Source organism: Lepidothrix coronata, unplaced genomic scaffold, assembly GCF_001604755.1.
Source record: "Lepidothrix coronata isolate B3197 unplaced genomic scaffold, Lepidothrix_coronata-1.0 Scaffold112, whole genome shotgun sequence".
Taxonomy (NCBI): domain Eukaryota; kingdom Metazoa; phylum Chordata; class Aves; order Passeriformes; family Pipridae; genus Lepidothrix; species Lepidothrix coronata.
Window position 1 is genome coordinate 638,064 of NW_016690292.1, and position 20,785 is coordinate 658,848.

Consider the following 20,785-nt stretch of genomic DNA (forward strand, 5'->3'; position numbering starts at 1 on the left):
TCTGGCTGACTGTGTGTGATTTGTCACAGATAGGAGATGACGCCTTTCTGCCCCTCCTTTGGTAACTGCAGGGTTACAGCATATCTGGGGTGTGGTGTCCCAGTCACAGCTCTATGAACGCAGGGGGGTGTCTGGGCAATGGGGAAAGATGTTTTCATGGATCCAGTTGACCCTTCATCTATCCTTAGCCACAGGCTGCAGCCCTGCCAGGCAGCGAAGGAGGAGCAGGGGTAGGATCAATCTTTGGTTCCAGCACCCCAAGATTCAAGCCCCTTTTTGCAGCAGCATATGGGCAGTCCTGTGGACATAACAGCAGAACTTGCTTATGTTGTCATAACACTTGCTTATCTGGCAAGGACACACCAGTGTCCCAGAGGGACATCAAGGTATCACTTTCCCCACAAGCCAGCGGTTGGCCCCCACACCAGCCCCCAAGGAGCAAGATCGGACCCCTTTAACCTCTCTTAGACATTCCCAGGCACATCCTCCTGGGCAGGGCATTCCCAGCTGCCACCTGCATACGCTGGAGCCCCCCATCCTCTGCTCTGTGTCACCCCCTGGCCCTTCTCTGCTGGCAACTGGGTCATAGCACAGATCCACTGTGGTTTTGGATTTTTCATGCTCTGATTTAACTTCCTGGAGCTGGCCAGTCCCAGCAGAGACCCAAGCTTTACCACTGTCCTGCCTGATGCCTCAACCCCACTTATTCACCCCCATACGCTTTGCTAGGAAAGGGGAGAAAGAGAGTCTCTGGCAGCAGCTCCTGGCATAACACTCCTGTTTTGTTTTCCTCTCTTTCACAAGATGAACTGCAGAAGTTGAAAATTGTTCCTGCATGAAAGATTTCAAACAGGGTTTAAACTAGGGGGAAGAGGGTTGGAGAAGTAATTTTGTCTTCCACGAGAACTAGTTTTAACTTCTGTTTCTCCAAAGTTCCCCACCTTTCTTGTTCTCGTGTTAAAACACCTCAGGTGCACATGGCTTTACAGCCTGCAAGGGATCAGCCCTGTTTTGGCACTGTGCTACCACAAAGTGAGATCAGTGCAGCTGAGGGTGAGATCAGTGCAGGAGCCTGAAGCCTCCAGGGTGAGAAAGAAGGAAAGATTGAGATAGGCATGGCAGACAGCATCTGCTCTCACCAACCTTGAGCTGATTACATGCTCCTGACTCAGTTCAAGGGCACTCCCACCAACCCAATCCCCTCACAGTTCCTTGTGAGCAGTCTGCATGCATAGGACTGCAGCGTCCTTGGGAGTTTGCATTACTGTGTAACCCTCTGAGTCCCACGGTCTGAAAAGGGAGGGGAAGGGGAGGGAAAAAAAAAAAAAGAAGAAAAAACCCCAACTCAGCAGGGAAAGCCGTCATTCTTGCATGTAATTTCCTTGACCCAGATAACAGGCAGCTGCTTATCCTCAGAACAAGAAGCCGTAGGCCACAAGTTCAGGGAGGGCTGAGTATTTCTGAGGCTTCCACATTGTTCAGCAAAGAGCCCCAGGACATGGTGTACGTACAGTGCAGCAGTTCCTTCTGAGGCAGCCAGGCACTGGCACAAGTGGTTCAAGTGCTGCCAGAGCAGCCCTGAGATCCTGAAGACTGAAGTAAAAAAAGCCAGTGGCCTGAGCAATAACGCCAGGAAAATCAAGTTTGGATGCATGTAACTCCATCACATTTTCTAGCTCAGCATCTGCCCGCGGGTGGGTTGGGCACAGCTCGTCCTGCTGGGAGGCAGAGAAAGTGAGAAAATATCCCAGATCCTTCCTAACAGGTTTTCCACAACCCTATGGGCAGCATTAAACCGGATAGCTTGAAATATTTGCTGACTAACTTTTGGGAGTGGTGAAGTTTTTTTTAAGGACAAGACCCCATGTCGGGCTGGTGGCCAAAGAAATTATTCTGGACTTTCCCTCTAAACGAAGTGCAAGGCCTCGGAGAGCAGGGATGCCAGAGTTCTTTTGTTGGAAGCCGCGGCACTCAGCATAGCGCGGGCACACCCATGCTCTGCCCGTGACGAGTGAACTCCGCTGGCCACCTCCTGGGACATTTACTGTTTCTTTTTCCCACAGAGTTGCTTCGCTCTAAGAAATGCAAAGGAGTCAGGTATCTTTGGGACTCCCCTCGCTGCTGCTTTGATGCTCCAAGCCAGGACTGCCCCCAGAGGGACGGAAAAATTACGGGGAGATCAAAGCCTCGCTCCGGGAACGGAAAAACGAATAAACCTCATCAGATAGAGACCACCCAGCACAGGGAGGGGCGAGCTATCACCCAGGAACTCTTCCTGCTGCCGAACCTCCCCCTCCCCGCCCGCGCCGCGCCCGCACAGCGGCAAACGGGTGAAATCCCTCTCCGGCTCGGAATCCTGCCCAGGTTTTGCCTCGCTCTCCGCACCGGCGGGCGGGTGCCCTTGGCCGGGCCGTGCGGGCGGCGCCGGGCGCGGGCGGAGCGGGCGGCGGTGCCGAGCGGGGCGGTCCCCGCCGGGCCGGGGGTCCCCGCCGCAGCCCCGCCATGCGGGTCCCGCTGCCCGCCCTGCTCGGCGGCTCGGCCGCCCTCCTGCTGCTGCTGCTGCGATGGCGGCGGCGCCGGGGGCTCTGGAGGAAGGTGGCGGAGGCGCAGCAGCGGCAGGAGCGCAGCCTGGTGCAGATGGAGACGGCAGCGCAGCGCTTTCGGGAGCAGGTGAGTGCCGGGGAGCCGCAATCCTCGCTCCCACACCCAGGCGGGTGGGCGAGCCGAGCCGCCTCTGCCCGCCGGGGGCTCCTCACCTGGGCGCTTTTCCCGTCGCACAACCCCCCCGTGCCACCCTCCCTGAGAGGCGCGGCTGCTCCCGCAGGGCTGGCCCGGCTGCCAAGCGGTATCCCGGCTCCTCATATGGACCCACGGGGATTCAGTGTTGTTATTTTCCCTTTCTGAGCCAACGTGTGCATGTACCCGTCGGCATCGCAGCGATCGCCGCTGTCGTGGGGATGAGGAGGAAGCGCTACCTGGGGCAGCGGGGGATAACGGGATAAACAGTCACCGGCAGCGAGGAAAGGAAAATCCCTGTCTGAAAGCTTTCCGGCACCTTCGCCGGGGTGGGAGGCTCAGGCTGGTTGAGGGGGCAGCTGGAAGAGGCGAGAGGCGATGTGTTATCAGCAGGGGCCAAAGTGCAGCCGCAGCTGCAGCGGGGGATGCGTTTGTGCCCCGCGATCCCGTTAGGCAGCCCAGCCTTAGGCTGGAGCAGAACCATTCAGGTTCAGAGTCCAGCTTGAGGAGAGAGTTTTGACACGTTTTTCATGGTATTTAGTAGGTGGTGAGGAAATTTCTGCTGACCCAAAAGTGACCTGACTGCTGCCAGCCAAGGGGCTCCCTGACTTTTGCGATTCCCTGTAGGATATCTTGGTGGTGCCAGAAGAGCTGGCTCCAAGTCCGGGTTTGTTCCTTGGCGTAACAATGTCTATAATCATGATGCCAGCTCCCACTCTGTAATTCAGCAGAGAGCATTGCACTAAGACGTTCCCCCAGGCCTGGCCATGACCTGTCAGAACAAGGCTGTGTGGAAGGCTATATTTTAATCAGCACGTGCTTGATGAGGCTGCTCTAGCTAGGAAGCAACCCTGAGAAAGCCTGGGCTAGTACTGGCCCTGCAGGTTTCACACCATGCTCGCTAGTATCAGGTGGAGCAGGATGTGGTCTTGAGGCAGATTCTGCATTTAGCTACTAAATTGAAGATATTTTTTTGTGTGGGTTACGAAGGGGACCAAGGAGAAAGCAACCCACCAGCTGAAGCAGAGGTGTAACATTGCCTGTTCAACCTTTCCCGTAGAATCCTTCCGTGAATGTAGTCTCCATCCTCTCTCTGCCTTTGCCTGAGCTGTCCAAGAAACTCCGTGATGGCTCCCTCCCTCTGGACCATGTCTTCTATGCCTACGTGGGCAAGGTGAGGAGCAGGGGTGGTGGGGCAGCATCTTACCCACAGTGAGGCTGGCTTTTTTTTGGAGAAGCCCAGCACAAGGTTCAAACCTGGTTTAAATGCTGCCACTGCTCACTGGTTAGTGAGCCTTTCTGTGCTTTTCTGTGAGTGAGGAGAGAGCTCGGCTTCTGACTGCCATAGCTCTCAGCTTGGTTTGGAACAAAAAGTAGCAGCAAATTCAGTATCTGGAGAGCCCATACCTTCCTAGGTGAGCCCACACCTTCCCTGGGCAGGTATACCCGTAGGGAAGTCACAGAGTGCTGCTGTTGTCTTCCCTCCATCTCCAAATGGGTTGGTAAACCTCAAAAAGTCAGTGTTCATGTTCATTCTCTACTTTTGCCATAATGTCCTGATCACCTCCCAGGTTCCCTCTTTGGGATTATCATTTTTGCCACCCCAGAAGCTCAATCAAGTCCATGGTATTCATCTGGGCTGAGTGCCTCCTTCATCATGCACCAGCTGGTGCTATGGCCCACCCTGTGTCCAGAAATAATTTTGGAGTTTGTCATGAAAATGTCTTGAAAAGGAGCAGAAAGGGCTGCCCCGATAACGACTGCTCAGATGGGGAGGTGGAAAAGGGGGAAGAGGGAGGTATTCCTTTGCAGAACAGAAGGCTGCTGCGCAGTGCTGCAGGCTGTGTCTCACCTGTGGGCTTTGTCTGCTTTCCCCAAGGCCCTCCAAATCGCCACAGAAACCAACTGCATCACGGAGTACCTGCAGGAGAGCGAGACCCAGCTCCGGAAGGTGAAGCTGACAGGGAAGCAAGGTTTGCTCTACGGGGTGCCAGTCAGCATCAAAGACTCCATCGACTGCCAGGTACTGCCAACGTGATTTTGTGTGTATCCTGAGATCCATGTGGTTTGAAGTTTGGTGGCAAGGGGAGGTTTGACCTCAGCATCTGGCTTGACTTTGTCACAGCTGATGTGGGATGGCCTGCCCTGTCAGGTGAGGGGGTTTGCTGCCCTGTCTCCCGTATGAGCCAACAGAGAAGGCTGGTCAGATTTACTGTCAATGCACTAAGAAATGTGTGTGTGGTGGATGGGTTGTTGGAGGTGTGTGTATATGCTTAAATATATAGATAAAAATACGGGGGCAGGGGGAATTGTGCTCCTCCATTTGGAAACCTCATTGTCCTGTGTTCCCAGGGTCACGATTCCACCATGGGTTTTATAAAGAACCTCAATAAACCTGCAGCAGAGGACAGCGTGGTGGTGCAGGTGCTCAGGAGACAGGGGGCAATTCCATTTGTCAAAACCAATGTTCCCCAGTCCCTCATCAGGTAGGTGGGTGCTCCATTCCCTCAGCATAGTGTTGGTACTCCCTTCCTCATCTCGAGGGAGGGTTTCTACCCAGTCTCGTTCTCATTTCCCTCATCTTTTTATGTAACAACACCTGGTCCCCATCCCTTATGTCTTTAAGTTTCACTTAAAGTAAACACATTTACACTGAGGATGAAAATTAACTCTAGTTCCAAATGAAATAAAGAAGCAAAAGAGGACGAGGAGAGAAATTGTCGCTCTTCTTTCCTGTGCTGGGTGTTTTTAAATCACTTTTTTCTTTTTTTAAATTAACCTCTCAGAGGTGATCCTACAGTGCAAACACATATTCATGGAAGGGGAAGCTAGTTTAGCTAACAACCTCAAATTATCCTGCCCCCAAACATCCTGCTGTATCTGGCAAGACCACTCTTGGTGTGATTGATATGGGGTGAGCTCAGGTGTGCTCCGCTGCACAGTGTCCCTGCATCCTGCCAAGTGAGCTCTGGCAAAGCTCCTCTGTGGGTGACTATTGCCCAAGTCCTATGAAATGCCTTCCTTAAGGTGATGTGGCAATGGCTGACCATGTTTCAAAAAAGCCACACAGAGAGGTTGCCTCAGGAATTATCAGATTTTGCACCAGTTCCTTGGGAAGTCCAATGTCAAATATTGCTGCAGTTGGCATTTGGCCTGTTCTCAAGCAGGGGTTCAGCTTTGGGTGTCCTGTGGCACTTGGGACTAGCTGAACAAGGAGACTTTCCAGAAGGCTTAATGTATTTGTGCTGCCAGAGGTTCCCTCTGGGGAAGGCTTAGTGACACTGAAATTAGCTATTGGGACCACCAGGAAAAGCCTGGTGGTCTTCATGGGATCTTTAAGAAGCTCTGTCAGACTAAGTGATGTCAATGTAACAACCTTCTCACGGTCTTTTTGTTGTGACTGGGCTCCACAGCAGCAGATACCTGCATTCCTCATTTGCAGTCCTTCTCTCTGTTTAGCTATGACTGCAAGAACATAATCTTTGGTCAGACGCGCAACCCTCTGCTCTACACCAGAACTCCCGGAGGCTCCTCTGGTGGAGAAGGGGCACTTGTAGGAGGTGGTGGGTCCATCTTGGGCATTGGGACGGATGTAGGAGGGAGCCTACGTTTTCCTGCTGCCTTCTGTGGGATCTGTGCACTCAAACCCACCGGGAACAGACTCAGGTACTGTGAGAAATGCAGCGATGTCTGTAGGTGGGACTCACCCTACCAACCACTGTGCTGGGATGATCCTACTCCTGTGGGCAAGGGGAAACTTGGGAGGAACTGGGAAGGGCTTGTTTATCACTTCTGCCTGGGCATTTTCCGGAGCTATATGGAAGGAAGCATCTATTCTCCCAGAATGGAGATGGGAAAAGTACTCCGTCCAGATGCTAAGGGGGTGGTTGTTCCTGACTGACAGGACACTTGGGCCTAGGCTGGGGTCTCTCTTGGATTTCCCCTTGACTCTTCATTCTGCCAACCTTCGCATCTGCAATTTTAATTAATACTTGCTACTGCTTAAAGCCTTTACCTTCAACAAAAAGTACTCAGCTGCTGTATTGTGTGTGTGTCTTCTCTTTGCAGTAAAAGAGGAGTACTGTCTGGAGTCGTTGGGCAGAAGGCAGGTAGGAATTGACAGCGGTACCCCAGGGAGGGCAGCAGGGCAGGGAAAAGAAGGACCCTCAGATGGTTATGGGGGACTTTCTCCAAGACCTGTATATACAGGCAGATTCCCTTTCAGGGACTTTTTCAGAGAGCCACCCCCATACCATGATTTCTGAGAAACTGAAATATGTATGAGCCCAGTGGAGCCGTTTGGGTTACAAATAAACCACAACACACCCTATAACCCACAGGTCGCTGCTGTGTCTGCCACTGCTTCGTGGGAGGTGGGATTAGCAGTCAAAGGGGGTGTTTAATGTTGTCCTTGTGTCATTATTGACCAAGCTTTTTGTTTATTTGTTTTGTAAATCATTAAATGGAGACGCCAGGGCACATATTGATGGATAACAGCTCTGGGTCCATAATGATGGACCTGGTGGTGGGAAGACACTTGCAGGCATCCCCAGCCCAGTTCTTAGAACTGTTACCAACATTACACTAAAGACAAAATGATTCCAAAAGGTCCTGCTTTTGCAGAACATGCCCTTGAAAGATGCCCAGCCATGAATGTTCTCTTCTGGTCTCTTCCAGTGGCTGCAGCAGTGGGGCCATTGGCAAAAGACGTGGAGAGCCTGGCGCTGTGCCTGCGGGCGCTGCTGTGCGAGGACATGTTCAGCCTGGACAGCACAGTGCCACCCCTTCCCTTCAATGAAGAGGTACAGGACCTCAGAGGGGCTGGAGGTCTCTGGGAAGAGCTGCCATCACTCAGGGTGAAAACACCTGACCTGCGGGTGGGCACATGGGCGAGGGAAGTGCTGCTTCCCAGACCTGCCCTGTGTCACAGGTGTACTGCTGGCTGCCCTGGTATCCTTCCAGCTGGCGCTCTCCCTTGCTCTGCAGGTGTATTCCAGCACGCAGCCCCTCCGCATAGGGTACTATGAGACCGATTTCTTCACCATGCCGAGCCCTGCCATGAGACGTGCTGTCCGGGAGACGAAGCAGCTCTTGGAGGAGGCCGGCCACACGGTAGGAGCCGTGGGCTGCTTGGACATCAAGGGGCCAAGCCCATCCTGTATCTTTTGACTCGTCAGTTGTTGCTCAAAGGGAAAACATAATTTTTAGGGAAGGATGGGTGAGGTGGGGAGGATGTGGTGACCTCAGATGCTAGAGGCTTTCCTGAGGGCTTGTCAGAAACTCCTCAACCCAGCTCGGCTCGGCTCGGCTCGAGCTCGGCTCGAAGCATCGGCTCGATGGCTTCTCCCACACAGTTTCCTTGTGCCTCTGCCACTGATTCCTTCCTCTCTTGTCCTTCCAGCTGGTGCCCTTCGAACTCACAAATGTGGACTACGTGATCTTTAACTTCTGCGTCAGGGGAATGTTTGCAGATGGAGGCACTTCCTTTATCAAGAAATTGTAAGTAATGCCTGGAGCAGTTTGGTAGGATTGGTGCCTGTCTATAAAAATCCTTCCTAGGGTCTGGCTATCACATGGATACAGGTAGCAGATCTATCAGATGTAGGTAGCAGCTTATAGGCACTGGGATTTACTGGGGAGCTTAGCTTCAAGTAATTCAGCTGAATCTTGGTTCTCTTTTGGATTGTTACTAGCCTTGATAGATGAAAGAAGACTGGGAGCTGACATCCTATAAATACTGTGAGAATCAGAATTGCCCAGTGGAATGGAGCAAACCTCTTTGTCACTTAGATATGCTGTTCAGAGGGGTTGGCTTGAGAAAGCTGATCTGCTGTGATTGCTGCCTACCACTGCTCAGCTAAACACTCCTTTCCCTTTCAGCAATGGGGAACTTGAGAAAGTCGGCATGGGGCTGCTGATCTGCTTGGCAAAGTCACCACACTGGCTGAAAACTCTCCTCTCCTGGATTGCCAAACCTTTCGTAAGCTCCATTTCTTTCTAGCATAGACAGAATTAAGCAGTATGTGGTGAATAACTGGTCTCCCATTGCAATAAGGCTTTGTCATTGAGGAGTCTCTAGGCATTGCTTCCTGGCTGTGCTCAGACACATCTCCAAACTGGAGTGATGCTATTTCTGTTCATTCTTTCCCCACTTTGGGGAAAATCCACAAGTTCTGCCTGACCACTGAATAAATACCTTATATTTGTGACTGAGCTGTCTCAGGACACATCAATTATTTGCCTTTTTTTTACTTTCTCCTTCTCAGGTACCTCGATTTTCAAGTATCATAGCAAATATGAGAGCAAAGTGAGTAAATCTGAGCCTAACCAAGGGTGTGAAGATTTGTGTTTCTCTTCTGGGGAGTAGTGTTTGCTACATTAGGGACACTGCCACAGCTGCATGTGCCTGAGGGAATGCAAAGCAGAAAACACAAGGGTGGGAGCAAACTGAGAACAGTTTGTGTCAATGCCATAACCCTGCTGGGTTTGGGAAACCGTTCTAGTGTTGAGGTGGGAATGAGAGCAGGGGCTCACAGCCTCTTAGGAAGTGGATGAAGCCTGTGGGAATGAAATACAGTGTTTGCTTCAGCACTGGTTAACGCATCCATCATGCCACAGGGTAGGGACCCCATAAGGCAGAAAAAAGGTGTATGCACAGGGAAGGAGACTTGCTCTGCAATGTCAGTGTTGGGCAGCTAGAGATAAAAAAGGACTCAAATTGTGTAGCAGAGAGGGTATGCTAAAGTTCTCTCTTCCCTTGGCTGCAGTTCCAGGGGCAGAGCTAACCTTTGCCCATCTGCTTTTTGCTGCTCTTCCCTGCCTCTAAAGATTCTCTTTGCAACACCTCTTGATGCCTTTCATTGGTTTTGTTTCCTTTTTCAGCACAGTGGATGAAGTCTGGAGTCTTCATCATGAAATTGAGGTAAAGTATTGCATTTTGGGGTTAGACAGTTTTTGTTTGATTTCTCTTTGGGAAGAGGCAGATTCAGTGCCCACCAAGGTTAGGAGATGATCAGTGATGTAAGGTAGGAACATGTCCCTCCTCAACCGATCTCACTTGGACGTGCGAGTCCTCAGCACATTTAAAGATCAGGACAACATGTAGACAAGTTCATGATTCTGAATCAGGCCTTTATTTTTTACACCTACACTTTGAAAACATAGGTCATCACCTGCAGCAGATTTGCCTTTGTTTCCATTCTTGTTTCCTCGAGACCCATGACCGTGTCCCAGGTCACCACGTGCCCCTGCACTCAGTCGTTTCCCACCTCCAGTTTACCAGGGAGAGGGTGCTTTGTATGCTGAGCAGGCTGCTGGCCAGGCAGCAAAAGGTTGCTGGATTTTAGCAGAACCAGGCCTGATGTAGCCTGTTGGCTGATCCCAGAGAAGAGCCGAGAGCGTGGCTGGATGCCCAAGGAGAGCCTCGACCAGCAGCCATGGGACGGCACATCCACCCCACTGACCACCACCAAATTTCCTCCTCAGGACTTTTGCCACCAGTTCATTGCCCAGTGGAAAAAGTTGAATCTGGACGTCATGCTCTGTCCCATGCTGGGCCCGGCCCTCGGCATCGGCTACCCTGGGAAGCTCTCAGGTAGGGCTGCCTCCAGCACGGCCCTGCTGTGGCACTCCACCAGTATCCATGAGAAGTGTTCCTCCTGCCCTCACATCCCCAGGGCACTGCCCAGCATTGGGAAGAGCTCGTCCCTTGGGACAGCTGCAGTCCCAGCCCATGGGGTACTCCCGGGACAACCCCCCTGGTACATGTGGGAGCCCAGGGGCTGGTTTCTGTCCCTGAGCCCTTGAGTTCCCAGTGCAAGTGCCCTGTTTGGTGGAAGCTCACGTACACCAAGGGGGGTGAAGGCTTTCCCTGTGTCAGGCTGGCACTGTGAGCTCGCCCTCTCCCCCAGTGGCAGTCAGCTACACCATGCTCTACAATGCCTTGGACTTCCCTGCTGGCGTGGTCCCTGTCACGATGGTGACAGATGAGGATGAGGAGGAGCTGAAGGACTACAAGGGCTATTATCGGGATTGGTGGGACCGGACCCTGGCAAAGGTGAGTGGTGCCAGGTTCCCCAGGGGCACGGGCACCCCCATCGCTTCCCCTGGACGTCCTCATGCCCTCTCCCACTCTGTCTGTGCCCCAGGCCTTTGGTGGCAGCGTGGGGATGCCCGTGGCCGTGCAGTGCGTGGCCTTGCCGTGGCAGGAGGAGCTGTGCCTGCGGTTCATGAAGGAGGTGGAGAGACTCGCTCTGAAGAAGAACAGTTTCTTCTGAGACCCACGTGCTCGCCTGGAGCAGGATCCCAGCTCACATCAGCGTGGGTCATCCTTCGGTCTGACCCACAGGACTCATGTTCCCCTCTGAGGATGTGGTGATGGCTGGGATTGCTGCTGGCTTTGGGCTGCAAGGGGAAGGCAGGGTGAGCTCTGCAGTGGTGGAGTTCTCCAGTCATTGTCCTAATACAGTACCTTTTGTTATCTGAGTCTGTTATTTCAGGTCTGTGTTTGTGGGGGGGGTTGGGGTGGATTTTAATAGCCCTCTCAACACCCCCCAGGGAAACACAAGAACACAATCTTTCTCATACAAATGGGGAAACTGAGGCACGGGGACTGGTTTTGTCTGAGATGCTTGGGCTCCTTCTTGGAGTGCTGTAGGAACAGGGATTTTCCCCTCTGTTCTCAGCTCCCTGAGGATGAAATCTGGTGTTTTCCTTAGCACAGACCAGCAGTCTGAAGTGAAAGCAGACTCTGGCAAGCAAGGAGGGAGCTGGCCCACTTCCCACAGCACAGTGCTGCTGGCACCCTGCACACCATGAAGGAAAAATCAGTAAAATCACAGAATGGTTTGGGTTGGAGGGGACCTTAGAGATCATCTAGTTCTGCCCCCCCTGCCACGGGCAGGACACCTTCCACTAGACCAGATTGCTCAGAGCCCCATCCTACCTTGCCTTGAACACTTCAAGGGATGAGACGTTCACAGATCTGGGCATTCTATTCCAGTGTCTCACCACCCTCACAGTAAAGAATTTCTTCTTACACCTTATCTAAATCCACCCCTTTTCAGTTTGAAGCCTGTATTGAGCAGCGTGCCAGGGTTGGATGGATGGCACAGAGCCTGCCCTGCACACCTTCTCCTCCCCTTTGGCCCATACCAGTTTTTCCAGCAGGGTTTACCAGCCACTGGCAGCCGCCGGCACCAAGATTGGCAGGACTGGCTGCTCCCAGCAGGTTTCCAAGAGTGTTCCAGAAAGGAATACCAGAATGCAAAAGTGTTTCCACAATGCGGGAATGTCAAAAGCAGATGGTAACAAAGCTCTGGCAGGATTATTGTTTGGGTTTTTAGTGTATTATTGTTGTTTAAACCAGAGCTGTGCAAAAGCATGGAGTCTTTTCAAGGGCTGGGAGAGTGTTTATCACAGCCAAGGAGAAAGCAGCCCCCAGGACCCCCATTCTTTATCAGCAGGCTTTGAAAACAGGAGGGAGGGACCTTCAGGCATTCCATGACTGAACGCTATGTAAAGCAAAGCCCCAGAAGAGTCTGGGTGGGGTTTTCCACCAGTCACAGGTGCTCTCTGCCCACACAGAAGATGCTGGATGGGGTTATCTGTTTGTATTTTAAAATTCAAGCCCGGAGGAGCTCGTGCCAGGAAAGGCAATGCCACCAGCACCCCTGCTCCCAGAGAGCCAAGCACTGTTGGTGTAATTGCTCTCTCCCTGGCATGGAGGTGGGCAGGGTGCAGGAGTCCAAACCACGGAGCCACTAGTGAACCTGAGCGTATAATTATTCCTCACTGGAAGCCCTGAGTCTCTAGGGAGCCACGACCACGGGACAGTGCACCAGGCAGGGCCAAAGCTGCTGGGCGGCTCTGGGGACTTGAGGCTGCCAAAAGGGCCAGCTGCAGGCTGCTCCCAGCAGTCAGCAGGGAGAGGTTGGTGACATACACCCCGAGTTGTTTGCCTTGTTCTTCAGCCTTCCCTGTCCGAACAGGAGTGATTCTCCTAACCTTTCCAGTCAGCAAACAATTTATTTACGAGGTCTCACTTCTCGCCCAAGCTCCCTCCCCTGCTGCCACAGGAATAATCCCACCGGGCGTGTCTCTTAACAGGCAAGCAGGTAACAGGGTAGCAGCACAATCACTCGCTTCAGTCCCCAAACCAGACCTCTCCACCAGAGAGCAATGGTTATCCTGGATGCAGTCCCCTTACAAGTTCTGTTACCCTGCTGCCTGGAGCAGGGCCAGCATCTCCTCAGGTACAGCTGGGTTGCCTTGCATCTTGGCAATGAGCTCTTGGAGGCATGCCCTGTTCCTTCCCTGTGGGCTTGCAGATACGTGAGGATCGAGAGAAGCTTAATTTTTTCAGCCCCTCCTTTCCACACTAAGCCACGGGACAGTCCTGGGCAGGGGCAGCACTCATGGCAAGGGGCAGCTCTTGGGGTTGGTAAGACTACATGGTCCAGTTCCTTGCACCCTGCTGGCTGGAGGATGGCTTGGAAACTGAGAGCAGACAGGACTCTGCATCCACCAGAGGGGATTTCCCAAAAGCGCTCACCTTCTGATCCAGGTTGCCAAAAGGCTTTTCAAAGGGGCTTGGCTAGAAAATGATACAGAGGAGTCATACTCCCTGAAGGCATCTTCAGATGGCTCCTTCCACGCTGCATTTCCAGAGTCACCTGCATTCTCTTCATTCTCCTGAGCTCCCACCTCTCCACAGGGGCATTTTCACTCCCTGCGTGAGGTTCCCCAGAACAAGCAGAGCTACATTTTCCCAGGCTCAAAGGGCTGCAGGTGATGCTGCCTGAGGGACAGGGATGATGGCCAAGCATCTCTAGTTAATGAGTGTAAATGTTAATTAATTAATAGGTGTGGGTATGGTAGGGATAGCCCAGACCTGGGCTTTGCAGGCACTCAGCTTTGTGTGCAGCCAGGGACAGCAGCAAACAGTGGCTTGGGGAGACACAGAATTGGGGGACACCCCAGCCTTGGGGAAGCCCCCCCAAACTGAGTAAGCTGAGTATATGGCTTTGCAGCCCGACCCACAGCACTGCTCCAGCAGGCAGACCCTTTCAAAGTCCATGGTCTAGAAAGTCCATTCCTGGACTTTGTTAAGGCAACTCTGCTTCAGAGCTGATCCTGCACAGCAGGGCAGTCACAGAGTCTGCATTTATCTGCCCTCCTGAGGAGAAGGTGGGAGACTCCAGTGTCTGTAGCTGGACCCAAACCGAAAGGACGGGGAGAGAAATCATGACCCAAGAGCGACTGTGGCAGGTCCTGGATCCATCGTGGGGGGACCCTCGTGCCCTCTCAGCTCTGCTCTGCAGTTCAGCTGCAGCTGTCGTGCTCCTGAAATGGCTGGGACACAGGCAGGTCCAGCAGAAGATGCAGGAGGCGAGGAGGTCTCGGGATCTGGCCCTGGAAAGGATGGAGAAGGCGGCTCGCAGGTTTAAGCAAGAGGTAAATTTGAGGGAAAATGTGTGGGGGAGGAAGGAGTTACATTTTGGATAACCAAAGAAATGGGGGAGCTCTGATCAATCCCTCTCTGAATGGTGGTTAGGGCACATGCATGTTTTCCAGTGTCACCAATCCAATGTTTTTTAAGGGTCATCACCCTCCACTGTCACGAAAACCCCTCCCATAACAGACAGTGTAAAGGAAGTATTTCTTAATACAGACCTGTTGAGGGAATTATTGGAGCTTGGGACCTTCTCAATCAGATCACCACCCCAGACCTCCATATGCCCTTTCTCCTCATCCATCCCTACTGCCAAGCCTTTCCTCTCCCATCCTCCTTACCTCTCCCCCTCCATGGGGACCTGACTGCCCCATCACCCTCAAAGTACAAGGGGAGTTCACATCCTTTCAACATCTGCACATCAGTGACCAAAAGCCGTTTCCTCCTGCCCATGCCCAGGTAAAGAAGCACCTGGATTTTAGGAGGTCAGGTACTTGGAATTGGGATCTGTCTTAGACCCATAATAAACACCTACTGCTGTTCTTCTCTTGGAGGGGAGGTTGCAAACAGCCTACACACTTTTTTTCCCCATGTTAATGATAAATTTTGTAAAACTTTAGCTGGTTGAACTGCTATTCAAGTTAGAGTTAGTCAGAAGAGGGGTGAAGGCCTGTAGGAGAGTAAACAGAGACAGGTCAAACCGCTCTTACAGGTTCACACAACTCTCCAGTGAAGGAGCAGTTTTCTCCCTGTTTTGATCCTGGTTTTATGAACTAAGGCTCAGCAAATTTCCCCGTCAGCAAATTCCCTGCTCCAGCACACGCAGTGCTCTGTGGGAGGTTTGCATTTCTACAGGGTATGTCTTCTAAAATTTTCTGTTCAAGGTGATTGCTGGGCAGATGTTAGAACTGGGTATTTGCAGCCTCAACAGCAGCCTTTTCTTTTTTTTTTTCCCTCTGCACTCAATTTCCTACTCTTTTTAGAACCCAGGCACCCAGACCACACATATCCTCTCGCTGACAATGGTGGAGCTGGCGGAGAAGCTGAAGGAGGGGTCCCTGTCCCCAGAAAGTGTCCTCTACTCCTACCTGGACAAAGTGAGTGATGCTTTCAGCATGGAGGACAGTGGGACTTTCAAATGCAAAACCAGCTCATTTTCTGAGAGAAGCAGCAATGCTGGGGATTACAATTTGTCAGTACTGGGATGTCTGAAGCGTGGCTTGCAGGCAAGTAAGTAGGACAGAGATCCAGGGCAGAAAATTATCCCAGAAAGAAACACGTGAAGTTTATAGATAAGATCTGAAAAATATATGCTGAAAGTTTGAGGAGATTGCATTTTCAGTATATACTTATATTCACATACTTATATGAATATAAGTAATGTCTCCTTCCACCCATTCTTCTGTCTTGCTGCTCCTCTCTGTTTTGGAGAGGCTTTGGAGGTGAATCGGGAGGTGAACTGTGTGACAGACTTCATTCATGGCTGTGAGGATCAGCTCCAGAAACTGAAGAAGCAGAAGGAGAAAGGGCTGCTCTATGGCATTCCCATCAGCATCAAGGACCACATTAACTGCAAGGTACACCCCTGATTCCCCTGCCTCTTGGCTTGGAGCTGGAAACAGGCCAGGATGTCCCATCCTCACCTCAGGACTGGCTAAGAGTTCTCTCACACAAGAATCTGGATCAAATATTGTGAGACCAGCAAACCTGCCTTTCTTCTGATGAAATCTTGTTTTCTTCAGAAATTTCTAACTCGCTCTGATTGGGTTTTCCCTGGGGTAGTCAGGTCCTGTTCTGCCTCTGAGAAAACTTAGGTGGGAACTTTGGAACTGTAACGATAACAGACATAAATCATGATGCCTCCTGTGGCAAACAGGATTTCTCCTGTACGTAAAGAGCTTTGTTTCCCATCCCCAAGGGCCACATCTCCTCTGGAGGGATGGTGAAGTTTCTGGGCCAAGTGAAGGAAGAAGACAGTGTCATCGTCCAGGTTCTAAAGCACCAGGGGGCAATCCCCTTTGTGAAAACCAACATCCCACAGACAATGATAAAGTAATTGCATGTTTGCCTTCATGAAAACACTATGATACATGACTCCTGCTATCACAGAGAGTGTGGGCAAGCTCCCCCCCTTGTCCGAGCTAATCATGCACGTTGAGTTAATTGCCTCCTTATTTCAATCTGAAATGATTTCTCTCGTATTTGATGCCTCTTTCTCCTTAAATTCAGCTGTGCCAACAAATCTACTTCATGCTGATTCTACCTGCTGGGATTAATTCCACTCTCATCCCTATACAGATCCTCTGTGCCCTGTATTTATGGTTTGCAGAGGCAGAAGTACCTCACTCACCTGCTGATCTTCTTCTCCCCAGCTACGACTGCAGCAACCTCATCTTTGGCCAGACACTGAACCCTCTAAACCACCAGAAGAGCCCCGGGGGCTCCTCGGGAGGGGAGGGAGCTCTGATCGCAGGGGGAGGCTCCATCCTGGGCATCGGCTCGGATGTAGCTGGCAGCATCCGCCTGCCCTCCAGCTTCTGTGGGCTCTGTGGGCTCAAACCCACAGGCAACAGGATCAGGTACATCCCAACTTCTGTCCTCTTCTTCCACCCAATGTGGAGACTGCAAGGCATCCCCCAAAGTGCATCAAACTTTGCAGTAGTGTCCATGGTTTCCTCCAGGCTTAAGTTTACAGCTAACCTGCCCTCGTGCCAGCTTGGGCTAAAGTCTCTATTAATGACACAAGATGACTTCTACCTGTTAGCACAACAAAGACTTATTCAGTTTTTAATAGCCCTGACCAAGAAGCTGAAAGCAAATGCTACAGGGTCACTTCCTTTTCAGATATTTTCCAGCCCCTGCTTTGCTTGTAAGAGTTTTCTGGTTAGCAGAGGTGATTTGTCCATAGATGAGGAATTAGATGCACCAGGGAAAAGAGATGATTAGCCCCTAGCAGCTTACAGACCAAGGAAGTTTTTCTAGCCTAGGAAGTGCAGGAACTTTTGCCCTACTAGATGTTGACTGAGGGCAAATGGGAAGTTTGCAGCTCAGTGTGGTGACCTGCCTTACAGCCAGAGCTGCTGCTAATCTGCTTTTCCCATTATGTTCCCAGCAAACAGGGTGTCGTTTCTCCTCTCGTAGGAATGCAATCAGGTAAGTCCATCCTGATGACATGTCACTACTGTCAAACCTTTGCTTCTTACATCTCCTACAACTGAAAGGCCAGCAAGGGTGCTTGCTCAACTATGTGTCTCACGGCCAGTCAAACCAGTGACCTATTAGACCTGCCATGTGTTACTACTACCTTTTTACACCACTTACTCTCTTCTGGATGGTGGCAGGTGTTTGCTGAATCTAAGCAGAAAGGAATCAACACCTGTCCAGGCAATGCAACATGTAGCAGGAGAGGTGTGAGATGCACATCCCAAAGGCCTGGGATATTTCACTGGAGATGTGCCAGGAGACTCTGCCAGCTTCAGCTGCTGCTGGGCAGCATTGCTGTTGGCAAGAAGGCTACCGCCCTCCCTCCTTGTGCCTGCAGAAGCCTGGCCCAGAAGGTCAGCCTCAGTAGGCTGCCCTTGCTTTGAGACTGACAGGTTATCCCTGCTGGACCTCCTTGTACGCTACACTCATTCCTCATTCCTCTTCCCTGGCCTGACTGAAACTCTTTCCTGCTGGACCCCTACCGGTAACATGGGACAGCACCAGCCCACCTGCCTGCAGTGACAGGACCTTTGTCCTTGCAGTGACAGCGATGCTGGGGCCAATGGCAAGGGACGTGGACAGCCTGGCCCTGTGCATGAGGGCGCTGCTCTGCGAGGAGATGTTCCGGCTGGACCCCACCGTGCCCCCCATCCCCTTCGATGAGGAGGTAATCCCATGTCTCTATGTTCCCAGCAACAAAGTGAGACCTCAGGAGAATCCTATCTGGTTTCATGTCCCAAGATAGCAAAGGATCCAGGGAAATACGTGTTCTCATGGACAGAGGACACCCAGCATGAGTGACCGAAAGAAGCAGCCACACGGCAGGGTTGGCAGGCAGGAGGTGGTGTCAGAAAGACCATGCCAAGGACCACTGGTGCAGACCTGTGTTCTGGACAACACTGCTTTTGCCCAGCCCTATTGTTCCCATCATTCCCCCAGCCCAGGAGAGCTCAGCTGGTGCCTCCCTGAGCCCTGGGAATGATCCAGTCCTGCACGTGTAGTGTGTGTAAGTCGTGGTTCCTCCTCTCACAGGTTTACACCAGTTCAAATCCTCTTCGCATTGGGTATTATGAAGGAGATGGTTACTTCCAGCCCTCACCCAGCATGAAACGGGCCATCCAGCAGACAAGAAAGCTCCTCCAGGATGCAGGGCACACGGTGGGTTTCTATGCCTGTGGTTGCTTGGAGCTGTTACCCTGCTCCTTACAAAGTCTGGACAAATCACTTTCCATCTCCACTTTTCCTGCTCATAATAGAAGAAGGCAAATGCAATGGTTTATTTCCCAAACTGAAGTGATCTTGTTTATATTTCTGGCCTAGCAGACATGATAATTATTTTAAGATATCTCCAAGTCACCCCAAGCACTGGTTTTTTTCCATCATGTTTGCTGTTCCCATAAATATCAAGCACAGCAGTTTCCATGATCCCACATCTACTAAACACAGCTTACAGATTTCTTGGTGGGTAAGTGGGAAGCGAGGTGGAGCAGTTAACCCCCCAGGGACTTCTTTCAGCCTAAATTATTCTGCAGTTCTACCAGTGGGGATTTCTATATGGGAGCTGTTCCAACGATGCAAATTAATTTTAAAAAATTGGTGTTTTGAAGCCTCTAATAATTCTTCTCTAACATGTGGAGAAGTGGAGCCTGTGCCAGGTCACAGTAAGTGTTTTTGCCTTGGAAAGGACAGCAGGCAGATACTGCTAACCCAGCTCCCTTTGAAAATGGGGTCTTGCTGTCCTACAGCAGCGAGGAGGGTCTAAGCTTCCCACTACTTCACTTCCCAGGCATCTCACTGGTGAGGCAGCAAGGTTCACAGAGGGCTCTATGAATCATTCATCTTTGCTGCCTCTTGGACAGGGATGGTTTCCTTGCAGCTTGTTCCCTTTGCACCGCCCAAGATTGACTACATGGTAGATGAGCTGTTCACCAGAGGGATTTTCTCGGATGGTGCTGCTCACCTGGTGGACTGCTTGTGAGTAAAATCCCTATTTTGGTGTGGGCTGTGAGACTTGGCACTGTATACTATAGCCAGTGGCTGCATCCAGAGTGTTTATATTCTTGTGGGTGCAAACTGATACAGGAGCAGCAGAGGAGCAGTCTCTGGAAGGATGAATTTAGCGTGGGCAGCAGCTAGTTCACATGCATGGATAACATGGTAGATACCCAGCCAGCCACTTGCTCACTTCAGGGTGAAGCAGGCCCCACTGCAAAGCTCTCCAGAACTTTTAAAGCACTGATGACATAGGCAGTGAAGTACTGATTTATCTGTAACATTTGCTGTGAGCATCTATTGTTCAGTGTTTTCCTTAGAAACAGGCAGATTTGTCTTTTAGCGAGTCCCTTCCAAGACAAACTCTGCCTTGGAAGCAGCACTGCTATTGCTGTAGCTCTGGCACAGTGAATTGTCCTTTTTCACTCTCCACTCTTCCAGCAAAGGAGACATCGTGGATCCCAACCTGAAATCCCAGTTCAATACTTACAGGCTTCCTGCTCCGGTGAAAAGGATCTTGGCTTTCCTTTTGAAACCCATAGTAAGTGTGTGGACGTGTCTCATTTGTGTTATAAGAAATCAGCAAGGTGGGAAGGTTTCCGTGTGCAGTGAGGTAGGGGAGTAAAAGCACTTCACTGGAAACCCTACCAGTTCTTCAGAGCCAATTCTGCTAGGATGGGAAGTGTTTCCCAAATGCAGTCACATGGTAACCAGCTATTTCAGCTGTGGTGTTGTTGACTAACCCCAAGTTTTTCTCTTCTCTTCTCTTCTCTTCTCTCCAAAAGTATCCACGAATTGCTCGAGATCTCAGTGCTCTCTGTGGAGTGGGGTAAGACACACTGAAGTAGGTCTAGAGAAAGTTGATGTGCTTGGATGTCTCCACCCATACGTGCAGGTAGATGCCAGGGCTGTGTGGCACAGGCTGAGCCAGATGAATATGTGCTTCCTCTGCACCACCTGGTCCTAGCACTGTGTTATCCAGGGCTGTTCAGCCAGAGGTTATTTTAAGAGCTTAAGGATCTTTTTAGTGACAGAAATCAGCACAGGGAGATATGGGAATCCACCATCAGGTGGATTCTGGTGCCCAGAGCATCATGTGCCAAGTTAATGCAGAGCTCCCTGCATGCATGTGAGGTACCTGCACCTTCAAAAGAAGGAGAGACACGCCAAACTGGGAGCAAGTGAATTTAGGAGACTGCCATGATTTCTGTCTAGGTGTTCTGGCATGCTTTAACATAAGCTCTTTCGATGCACCTGTAAGCACATGTGAACCCAGCTGAATCAGCTGGATGATGCCATAGCTTTTTCCCAGAATGGTCATGCAGTTTTCATAAAAATGGGCCGCTGTCTGTGCATTTTCCTAATTCTTTTCTGTTGCCACAGTCACAAAGCTGATTAATT

At 51.3% G+C, this 20,785-nt stretch overlaps 2 protein-coding genes across 2 annotated transcripts in view; both read left to right on the forward strand.

Moving 5' to 3' along the window:
• Window positions 1-2,423: 2,423 nt before the first annotated feature.
• LOC108502153 (fatty-acid amide hydrolase 1-like) lies at window positions 2,424-11,220 on the forward strand. Its single transcript, XM_017824767.1, has 15 exons — window positions 2,424-2,670; window positions 3,797-3,910; window positions 4,616-4,759; window positions 5,089-5,222; window positions 6,196-6,402; window positions 6,805-6,845; window positions 7,414-7,538; window positions 7,723-7,848; window positions 8,138-8,235; window positions 8,617-8,716; window positions 9,003-9,043; window positions 9,619-9,658; window positions 10,222-10,330; window positions 10,647-10,792; window positions 10,884-11,220. The coding sequence occupies exons 1-15, from the start codon at window positions 2,503-2,505 to the stop codon at window positions 11,010-11,012; spliced, it is 1,722 nt and encodes a 573-aa protein (XP_017680256.1). The 5' UTR covers window positions 2,424-2,502; the 3' UTR covers window positions 11,013-11,220.
• A 2,392-nt stretch (window positions 11,221-13,612) lies between these two features.
• Window positions 13,613-20,785, forward strand: part of LOC108502078 (vitamin D3 hydroxylase-associated protein) — an 11,047-nt gene continuing 3,874 nt past the window's right edge. The window contains exons 1-11 of the mRNA XM_017824590.1: window positions 13,613-14,190; window positions 15,172-15,285; window positions 15,622-15,765; window positions 16,107-16,240; window positions 16,561-16,767; window positions 17,301-17,341; window positions 17,935-18,059; window positions 18,425-18,550; window positions 19,269-19,366; window positions 19,826-19,925; window positions 20,170-20,214. Of these exons, the coding sequence (XP_017680079.1) occupies window positions 13,981-14,190; window positions 15,172-15,285; window positions 15,622-15,765; window positions 16,107-16,240; window positions 16,561-16,767; window positions 17,301-17,341; window positions 17,935-18,059; window positions 18,425-18,550; window positions 19,269-19,366; window positions 19,826-19,925; window positions 20,170-20,214 (1,344 nt within the window). The 5' untranslated portion in view covers window positions 13,613-13,980. The remainder of the gene's footprint in view (window positions 14,191-15,171; window positions 15,286-15,621; window positions 15,766-16,106; window positions 16,241-16,560; window positions 16,768-17,300; window positions 17,342-17,934; window positions 18,060-18,424; window positions 18,551-19,268; window positions 19,367-19,825; window positions 19,926-20,169; window positions 20,215-20,785) is intronic.

Bases quoted from the DNA above. Each gene is read 5' to 3' on its own strand.
- LOC108502153 (XM_017824767.1), top strand. From the start codon at position 2,503: ATGCGGGTCCCGCTGCCCGCCCTGCTCGGCGGCTCGGCCGCCCTCCTG. The intron at 2,671-3,796 runs GTGAGTGCCGGG...CCTTTCCCGTAG, and splicing joins CGCAGCGCTTTCGGGAGCAG to AATCCTTCCGTGAATGTAGT. The intron at 6,846-7,413 runs GTAGGAATTGAC...GGTCTCTTCCAG, and splicing joins AGTCGTTGGGCAGAAGGCAG to TGGCTGCAGCAGTGGGGCCA.